The 9,666-nt window shown below is 59.6% G+C and overlaps 1 protein-coding gene across 1 annotated transcript; it reads left to right on the top strand.

Moving 5' to 3' along the window:
• Positions 1 to 3,300: 3,300 nt before the first annotated feature.
• LOC135991485 (ubiquitin carboxyl-terminal hydrolase 36-like) lies at positions 3,301 to 9,229 on the top strand. Its single transcript, XM_065640170.1, has 11 exons — positions 3,301 to 3,550; positions 3,626 to 3,847; positions 4,304 to 4,414; positions 4,709 to 4,811; positions 5,142 to 5,209; positions 5,564 to 5,634; positions 5,817 to 5,899; positions 6,228 to 6,339; positions 6,626 to 6,766; positions 7,070 to 7,170; positions 8,728 to 9,229. Exons 1-11 carry the CDS (start codon positions 3,301 to 3,303, stop codon positions 9,227 to 9,229), a joined length of 1,764 nt encoding a protein of 587 aa, XP_065496242.1.
• The last annotated feature ends 437 nt before the right edge of the window (positions 9,230 to 9,666 follow it).

The following is a 9,666-nucleotide window of genomic DNA, read 5'->3' as shown; positions in this document are numbered from 1 at the left end:
GTGAGGTGCAGAGCCAAGACACGCAGGGGCAGGAGAGAGGAGGCCGCTCTGTGCCCTCGATGCACGGACAGACTGGGAAGGTGCCCAGGACATTCGTCTCTCCCATTGCCACTTCCAGCACTGGCCACTCCCCCCAGTTTCTGGGTGAGGTTTGCTCTCTGTCCATCTTGTTCCTCCTGCGGGACTCGCTGTGAGGGAACAGCCAGTCCTGCCAGAGCAACTCAGGCCTTGGACCAACACAAGGGATCAGGAGGAGAGTGTGGGAGTGGAACGAGAACAGCTCTGGAAGACCAAGCGCTGGTGCTCCCTGGCACTGCTGTCGTTCCGGGACTGTTTTCCGCTCTACCCGTGCACAGGACCTGCCCTGCAGCTCCAAAAAGGCCTTTGAGAAGGGATCTCAGGGAAAAAAATAGTCTGTGAAAGTCCTTTATTTCATCTAAAGACACAGAGAGCAGGGCTCCTCATTTACCCAGCAGTACATACAATAATACAATAATACAATACATATACACAATACAATACACAAATAGTACACACAATAATAATAATAATAATAATAATAATAATAATAATAATAATAATAATAATAATAAAAAAAAACAAACAAGCAAATAAACCCAATAACAACAAAACAAAAGTAGTGAAGGTGAATAACCATGAAAGAAACAGGAAGACTGCCCAGTCAATGGAGCCCTGCAGGAGGAGCATGGAGCCGTTCATAATATGAGGCGATATAGTTGGAATCAGCATGTAGAGAAGACTTTTGTAGGGAAGACTTTGAAGGGAGTGGCCTGACTTCATGCAGCTGAAAACCAGAGACCTGGCAGTCTGCTGAAGGGATGGGGAGAAGTGTCCTGGGGTGAACAAAACCGTGGGGATGACAGAAGGTTGGAGACTTGTGGTTTGCAGAGATTGGCACGAGTCCTTCCTGGGTCTGAGCGGGATGAGCTTTGGACACAAGGAAAAATAAAGCAGCTCTCAAGCGTGTTTCGGAATTAGTACCACTGTCACGAATAAGAGAAAGAGGACAGTGCTGTAAGCGAACTCCTTGTTCTTCAGGAGAAAAACTGAAGCTTTTTCACGTCCTTTCCAACAGTTCTTTTTCCTTGTCAAAGCAGGTGTAATTTTTCAGTAGTCAGCCTCTGGCATGAAGTTCTTTGACAGCGGTTTTGCTCTCAGGGCTATCCCTTTGTTTAAATGATATTTAAAGATTATACCTCTTAGACAGAATTGCCTTTATTGATGCCTGATCAATATATTTTCTCCCTGGTTTTGGTAAGAGGCTGAGGGGTAGAATATGGTGGTGGTTTCTTTTTCAGCCAAAGGAGGCCAAGGTACAGATACCAGATTTCTGAAAAGGCACAAAGGCAGGCAAAATTAGAATGTGGTGTTGTGACTGGTGCACACTGCTGCTGACCCCTGGTGTGCCCTGGCAGAATCTCTGGAGTCCGAACTGTGCAGCAGGGATCCTGGAAGCTCTGATCTCCTACCCTGCATTCCAGCATGGAAAATGAAAGTCACCTCGTTTTGATTCTCTTCACAGCCTAAAGCACCACATGGGTAATGACGCTGGCCAGGAAACATCAAGATGAATCAAGGTGGGACTAGCGCCCTCCTAAGCACAGGACAATGTCACCCTGAATTGTCCCATGGGCCTCTGCTGTAGAGACCCTCAGCTACAGCTGTTTCCTGCGGCACAGGGTCATGGAAGGGGTTTTGGAAAGGGATTGATGGGGCAGTCTCTGGTAGCGTATCACCAACCCCAGGGTCAGGCTGGGTGACATTTTGGTGAGCCGAACACCTCCAAAGGTGGAGATCACCAAGAGTCCCCAGGTGTCCTGCTGCACTGGTCAGTTTTTCCATAAGGCTCAGTTGAAAGCTCCCTGGAGGGTGTTTGTGACTGTTGCCTCCGCCCCACCAACCGCCACTGCAGAAGGGATTGCCTCCACCATCATCTCCCCAAGGAGGTGTCACCTGCTCTTCGAGTACCTTGTGCCTCCCCTTCAGCAGACTGAAGAGGCCCAGTTGACTCAGCTGCTCCACAAAGCTCATGTGCCCCTGACCCCACCATGACAGATGGTCCTCTGGACCTTCCACAGTGTCGTGGTTTGACCCCAGCTGGCAACACAACCACGACAGCCGCTCACCCACCCCCGCCCGCTTCCCCTCCCTGTAGGGGACAGAATCAAAAGTGAAGGCAGAAATTTGGATTGAGAGAAACAGAGTTTAATAAAATAACAGAATACTAACAGACTACTAGAAAATATACGCGAAACCAAGATAACTCCCATACCCTTCTCCTCAGGACTCCTCAGCCGGTCACATCACAGCCCGTCCCGGGGCACCAGGTTTGCTCTGCCCCCAGTGCAGACCTTGCGCCTTTGCCTTGTAAGACCTGCAGAGGTTTTTGTTGGCCTGTGTCAAGGTCCCCCTGCACTGAAAGTACAGCACGTGACCATATGAAGTTTCTGGGCCACTGCCTCGAGCAAGTGAAGAATACGGAGAAGTGCCGGACACCGGAGGGGATGAACGAAAGAAGTTGCGGTGGGCGGAGGGGCGGCCGCTCCCCTGCCCTGTCCAGGCTGGGGCGCTTTGGGGCCCCGCGGGGCCCTCGCTGCCCCTGCTCCGCAGCTCCGTGCTGGGCGCCGCTTCTCCACCTGGCGCTGCCCAGCAGGATTCAGCTGAGTCGAGGCCCGAGGCTCGCGCGGCCTCTCCAGCAGCTGAGCGGGGCCGGGGCTGTGCCGGGAGCTCCTGCTGCGGGCACGGCCCCCAGGCCCCGGGCTCTGCCGGACACCGGTCCCGTCGGCAGCCACGGGGTCCGGACAGGCACCGCGGAGCGACCTCCCCTGGGGAGCAGCACAGGGGAGCTGCGCGGCCAGGCCGCTGTCTGCTGGGGCGGGGGCAGCTGCTGGAGCGGACGGGACCCGGCATTGCCGCGGCGAGTTCCAGACGCGCCGGGCCGGGTGTCCTGGGCACCCCCAGGGCCGGGAGCGGCGAGCAGCCCAGGGCTCGTGCGGGACACGCCGGGGCGGGGCCGGAGGCGCGATGGCGTCACAACAAGCCCCGCCCCCGGCAGGCTCCGCCCCTGGCGTTGCTGGGGACGCGCAGGCGCAGCTCAGTCCTGTTCTGGACGCGGAGCGGAGCGGACGGCCAAGGCGAGGGGAGGAGTCAGTGGGCCGAGCCGAGCGCGAGCGGCCGCAGCGAAGGGCGGGACTTAAGGAGGAGGCGCGGGAAGCGCTTGTGGTGCTGGAGCGGGAGAGCGGCGCGACCTGCAGGCGCTGACACGTGCGGTGACACGCCATGGCGGGCACGGCGAAGCTGAGGGAGCTGCCGAGTGCGCGGCGGGACGCGGGCGAGGCCGGGGCGCTGGGCCGGCTGCTGGCCACCTCGGCCAAGAAGGTGCTGCTGCGCAAGATCGAGTTCGAGCCCGCCAGCCGCGGCTTCTCCGGCCAGCCGGAGCTGCCGAGGGCCAAGTACCTGCTGCTCAAGCCCCGCAGCGAGCCCGCCGAGCACCCCCGCGGCGCTGAGGAGGGACAGGCGGGCAAGCAGGGTGGGTGCAGAGGGCCGGGGGGGCTGTCCCTGCGCTGCGCAGCCCCGCGGCTCACCCGCCTCTCTCTCCCCGCAGGCAGCGACCGTACCCCGGGGGGCCACGGGCACGGCGTCCCCGCGCCCCGGAAGGTGCTGTTCCCTGCCCAGCGCCTCGCCGTGAAGTGGCAGCGTGTCCAGCGCATCGGCGCCGGGCTGCTCAACTTGGGAAACACCTGTTTCCTCAACGCCACGCTGCAGTGCCTCACGTACACGCCACCGCTCGCCAACTACCTGCTGTCCAAGGAGCACGGCCGCAGCTGTGAGTGGGGAGGGGGAGCGCCCGCCTGTCCCGGGGCCGCGCTCAGCTTCTGCATACACGAGCATCCACTCTGCCTGGCCGTAGCAGCGTTCCCGAGCTCTGCATCCTGCGTCTGAGAGGCTTTGTCTGTGCTGGGCACAGCCAGGACTAACATGGGTCCATTAGGCTCTGCTGGCTCCTGGGGCGAGTACCTGTGCCCTGTTTTCCCTCCACGTGGATGCTGTCTCGTCTGGGGGGTTGCAGCGACTGGTGCTGTGACTGGGGCTGTGCCAGCCGGGGTGGTGTGTGCTGGTCCCTGTGAGCCCGGGATGCCCCAGAGCTCTGCTGTAGCACAGAGCTCGTAGGAAGACTGAGCGTGGCTGAGCCGTGTTGGACCAGAGATTCCCTGTCCCCGCTACTGCCTCCATCTCTCCTGGGTTTGTGCCCAACGTCCTGTCTTCTCCTCTCCCACTCCAGGTCACCAAAGCGGCTTCTGCATGATGTGTGTCATGCAGAACCACGTCACGCAGGCGTTTGCCAACAGCGGCAGTGTGATAAAGCCAGTGGCCTTTGTTCGAGACCTCAAGAGTAAGGATGGCTGCCCTCGCGTCCCCTCCTGTAGCCGTGCAGGAGGGCAGAGACTCTTGCAGGAGCAGAACCATTGAGATCAGGGCAGGTCTTGGCAGAGGCTCTCCTGAGACGACTCGCTGAGCCTGCCAGGGACTTCATGGACGCTGTGGGGCTTCCCCCGTGGCCGACATGAGTCTGACGTCTGGTTTGGGCTGAGGGAGCTCAAAGCCCGCAGTCCCTGCACCGAGGGAGGGCGGGAGGACCTGCATCTGTTGCAGCGCGTGCTGCGGCTGATCCCTCCCTCTCCTGCAGAGATTGCCCCGCACATCCGCTTCGGCAGGCAAGAGGACGCACACGAGTTCCTCCGTTTCACCATCGATGCCATGCAGAAGGCCTGCCTGCCCAACTGTACCGAGTATGTGGGGCCTCTGATGGCCGTCAGTGCTCTCGTCTGCTGGTCCCCTGTGCCAGTGGGAGGGGACGTGGGGTGAATGCGTCCCCCAGGCTGGACCCGTGGAGGGGGGTGCTGACTCCAGGGTCTGGGGTGGATGGCTCAGCTCTCTGCCCCTCCGTGACACAGCTATGGGCTGCTGTTTGCCTTCTCCTGACAACTCCACCCCAGCACAGCTGCGATTCTGTCCCCAAATCCTGTGACTGGGGTGGGTTTGGATGCTGAAGACACAGCGGTGGCCGGTGGGGTGGCTGTTGGGGCGCGTGGTCTGTGACCCGGTGCTGCTGTCTCTAGGTTGGATCGCCAGACCCAAGCCACTACCCTGATCCACCAGATCTTTGGCGGTTACCTGCGGTCCCGGGGTGAGTGCTGGCTGCCAGGGCTTGGGCCTATGACTCTCAGGGCTGCTGTTTCCCCAAGAGCCTTGCAGTAACTTGGGAAGATCACTAAGCACGTGCAAATTATCCAGAGCTGCAGCTGGTCAGTCTTGCGGTACCTGTGGGTCCCACCAGCAAAGGAATCCACGTTGCCAGCTGTCCAGCAACATTTGCTATCCCAATACATAGCGGAATTGCCAGGCTGTGAATGCTGGTGCTGCCTTCCCAGAGCCCAAACCCAGAGAGTCGGGGGGAACACGGCAGCTGCCTGCGCTGTGCCGGGGGGTTGGTGGGTGCCGCTGTCGTGCCAGGGTGCGCTCACTGCTCTTTCTCTTGCAGTGAAGTGCTCGATGTGCAAAGGAGTCTCGGACACCTTTGAGCCCTGTCTGGACCTGCCGGTGGAGATCACGGTACAGGGGCAGGGTTGCGTGGAGAGGAGCTCTGCTCTGCAGGGGATGTTCCTGCAGCTGCAGCGTTTCTGCTGGAGGCTGTTTAACCTGCCAGTGTCAGGCACGATGCAGGCAAGAGGGAATCAGCTCTGTTGTTACGCTGCCTCCTCTGTCTGGCCCTGACCTCTCCTCTGTCCTGGCAGCAAGCCGCAAATGTAGAGCAGGCACTGGAGCTGTTTGTGAAGCCAGACCTGCTGGGCGGAGAGAACGCCTACATGTGTGACAAGTGAGTGTGCGGGGCTGGGGCGGGAAGGTGCCGCGGGTGTGCTGGTGGGAAGCAGGTGGGAAGCTGCAGTACGGGAGGGCTTCTCTACCTGCTCCACCACTAAACCGTGAGGTACGCGGCTGTGAAGCCTGCGATGAAGCCTGTCACTCCTCATCTCTCTCCTCTTGTGACGGGGACCTGAGCCAGCAGATGTGGCCGTGAGCGGGTGCCCTGGAGCGGTACTCGCTCTCAGCAGGGTCATTTCCGTGGGGTTTGCCGCTTGGCCAGGGCTGGCAAGCACCTGGGTGCTGGTCGAACAGCGTGAATAGCTCGAGCTCTTCCTGTGCAGATGCAAGAAGAAAGTGTCGGCAACCAAACGCTTCGCTATCCACCGAGCCCCCAACGTTCTCACGCTTGCTCTGAAGCGTTTTGCCGACTTCACTGGGGGCAAGATCACAAAGGTGAGCGCTCGGCAATCCAGAGCGGGGCTGTGTCCTGTCCCGAGGCCCTGCTGCCCAGAGCGGGGTGGGAGGTGGTTCTGTGCGCAGCGCGAGCTCTACCGCAGTCCTGCAGCCCTTCCCCAGCTGTGCGGTGCGGTGGGAGTTTGGCTCATCCCGGCATCTTCCTCACCGTGAGCTCTGCCTGGAGAGAGCGGGTTCCCCCTCCCTCGCGAGACAGGACTCGTAGGACAGCTGAGCTGCTCTTGCCATCTGCTGTGCAGGCTCCTGAGACATCCTCTCTCCGCAGGACGTGGGCTACCCTGAGCTCCTGAACATCCGCCCATACATGTCCCAGACCAGCGGGGATCCTGTCATGTACGGGCTCTACGCGGTGCTGGTGCACTCGGGGTACAGCAGCCACGCAGGACACTACTACTGCTACGTCAAGGTGAGCTCAGGGTGCTGTCTTGGCACCCTCTCTGTGCTGCGGTCTGGTGGGTGCTCGAGGGTCCGCATACTGCGCAGACAGGGGGGTGCTCAGCAGACACGCGTGGTGTGGAGCGCTGGGGTGCACGGGCTGTGCTCTGCCACAGGAAGCGTGGAGTTCTGCTCTCGCAGAGTCCCCTCGCCTGCCCGGGACCGCCTGGGGGTTTTAGGGAGCGGAGCTCTGCTGACGGGCGCTGTTCCTGCTGCTCCTCAGGTCAGGAGCATCACTGGACACAGCCCGACCCCGTTCTCTCTCCTTCCGCAGGCCAGCAACGGGCAGTGGTACCAAATGAATGACAATGTGGTCCGCTCCAGTAACATCAAGGTGGTCCTTAACCAGCAGGCGTATGTGCTGTTCTACCTCAGGTGAGCATGCCCTGTGTCCCCAGCCCCTCTGCCCCTGCTCAGCGTGTGGGACAGGGCTGGGGTTTGGGAAGGAGAGGGTCATCAGGGACAGTCAACATGGCTTCACCAAGGGGAAGTCGTGTTTGACCAACCTCATAGCCTTTTATGAAGACGTAACAAGGTGGATTGACGATGGCAGAGCAGTGAATGTGGTCTACCTTGACTTCAGCAAAGCATTTGACACCGTCTCCCACAGCATCCTCACGGCAAAACTGAGGAAGTGTGGACTGGATGATCGGGTAGTGAGGTGGACCGCAAACTGGCTGACGGAGAGAAGCCAGAGAGTTGTGATCAATGGGGCAGAGTCTGGTTGGAGGCCTGTATCTAGTGGAGTGCCCCAGGGGTCAGTTCTGGGACCAATACTGTTCAATATATTCATCAACGACTTGGATGAGGGAACTGAGTGTACTATCAGCAAGTTTGCTGATGACACCAAGCTGGGAGGAGTGGCTGACACGGCAGAGGGCTGTGCTGCCATCCAGCGAGATCTGGACAGGCTAGAGAGTTGGGCGGGGAAAAATTTAATGAAATATAACAAGGGAAAATGTAGAGTCTTGCATCTGGGCAGGAACAACCCCAGGTTCCAGTACAGGTTGGGGAATGACCTATTAGAGAGCAGTGTAGGGGAAAGGGACCTGGGGGTCCTGGTGGACAGCAGGATGAGCATGAGCCAGCAATGTGCCCTTGTGGCCAAGAAGGCCAATGGCATCCTGGGGTGTATAAGAAGGGGGGTGTTTAGTAGGTCGAGAGAGGTTCTCCTTCCCCTCTACTCTACCCTGGTGAGACCTCATCTGGAATATTGTGTCCAGTTCTGGGCCCCTCAGTTCAAGAAGGACAGGGAACTGCTGGAGAGAGTCCAGCGCAGGGCCACAAAGATGATGAAGGGAGTGGAGCATCTCCCTTATGAGGAAAGGCTGAGGGAGCTGGGTCGCTTTAGCTTGGAGAAGAGGAGACTGAGGGGTGACCTCATCAATGTTTATAAATATATAAAGGGTGGGTGTCACGAGGATGGAGCCAGGCTCTTCTCGGTGACAACCAACAGTAAGACAAGGGGTAATGGGTTCAAGCTGGAACACAAGAGGTTCCACTTAAATTTGAGAAGAAACTTCTTCTCAGTGAGGGTGACGGAACACTGGAACAGGCTGCCCAGGGAGGTTGTGGATTCTCCTTCTCTGGAGACATTCAAAACCCGCCTGGACGCCTTCCTGTGTAACCTCACCTAGGTGTTCCTGCTCTGGCAGGGGGATTGGACTAGATGATCTTTCGAGGTCCCTTCCAATCCCTAACATTCTGTGATTCTGTGATTCTGTGAAGGAGCTTGGCCCAGGTAGCCCCGGTTCCCACGTGCATGTGCTGGCTCGGGAGAGCTCCAGCCCCTTGTTGTGGTTTTGCTGCAGCTCAAGAATTCCTCACGTCCTCGGAGCTTCTGGCTCCTGGTTCTCGTGTGCAGCTATGACGAGAGTGTTCCAGTCGCTCAGACACTGGCAGTTAACGTGTGCCCTTCTCTGCCTTCCCCAGGATCCCCAGCCCCGGGAAGAGCTCAGAGGGTCCCATTTCCAAAGCTGCCTCCAGCCTGCCTGGCCGCATCAAGCTGCCTTCTGGGTCACCGTCACCCAAGCTGGCCCTGAAAGCCACAAACGCAGCTGCAGCGTTTCCCGGTGATGCAGCCCAGAGGCCCAAGAAGCCGCTCTTGTCGCAGCTGCCACCCGCGCCCAGAGCGGTTCCAGGATTTTGCGGCCCCAGTAACACCAGCGGGGCCAAAGCGCATGTTCCCCGGAAGCGCTGCTGGGAGCCCAGGCCCCTGCCCGCCTCCCCCAGGCTGCCGGAGCCCATCCCCGGCCAGGAGCCGTGGGGCAGCGGGGAGAACACCGGGACACCGGGAAAGGACCCTGGCGGCAGCGCTGCTGCTAGCCTGGTGCTGGCAAAGCTGAAAGCCTTCTTGTCGGCCAGTGCTGCTCCGCAGCCCAGCAGCACCATGTCACCACCACCGGCCAAGAAGCTGGCGCTTTCCGACAAATAGGTGAGTCTGAGCTTCTGCCCAGAGACTTCAGTAGGTGCCTCGTGCCTCCGGAGCCGGGGCTTGTGTTGGGGAGTGTAGGAATGATGCTGGGTACCTTGCTAAGCAGGAGGCGGGTGGGGAGAGCCTCTCAGCCCCGGGGCTCTGCCCTCCCTCTGGGTCGGGCTGCGGGGCCAGGCCCCCGCTGTTATTCCCATCCCTGGGAGAGGCTGGAGAATTGGCTGCTGCCTTCTTGCTCAGGACGGAGGGGTGGCTGCACCAGTCCCTGGAGCGGGGCGGCCTTGCCAGCCTTCTCAGGGTAGCATGTCCCCTGTGGTGATGGGAGCTGGTGATGCCACAGCTGGAGGCTGCAGAGTCACCTCCTCCCCGGGCAGCGGCTGGACCGGCTCTCTGGGCACTGCTGTGCAGCCGGGGCTCAGGACGGCGCGGTGGGGTTTCTG

Source organism: Caloenas nicobarica, chromosome 8 (genome assembly GCF_036013445.1).
Source record: "Caloenas nicobarica isolate bCalNic1 chromosome 8, bCalNic1.hap1, whole genome shotgun sequence".
Lineage (NCBI taxonomy): Eukaryota > Metazoa > Chordata > Aves > Columbiformes > Columbidae > Caloenas > Caloenas nicobarica.
The sequence above is the reverse complement of the archived record's forward strand: the minus strand, read 5'-3'. Positions and strand labels throughout refer to the sequence as shown.

Excerpts from the sequence above, each read along its gene's own strand:
- LOC135991485 (XM_065640170.1), top strand. The coding sequence starts at position 3,301 with ATGGCGGGCACGGCGAAGCTGAGGGAGCTGCCGAGTGCGCGGCGGGAC. Across the intron at positions 3,848-4,303 it reads CAAGGAGCACGGCCGCAGCT|GTCACCAAAGCGGCTTCTGC; the intron begins GTGAGTGGGGAG and ends CTCCCACTCCAG. Across the intron at positions 6,340-6,625 it reads CTGGGGGCAAGATCACAAAG|GACGTGGGCTACCCTGAGCT; the intron begins GTGAGCGCTCGG and ends CTCTCTCCGCAG.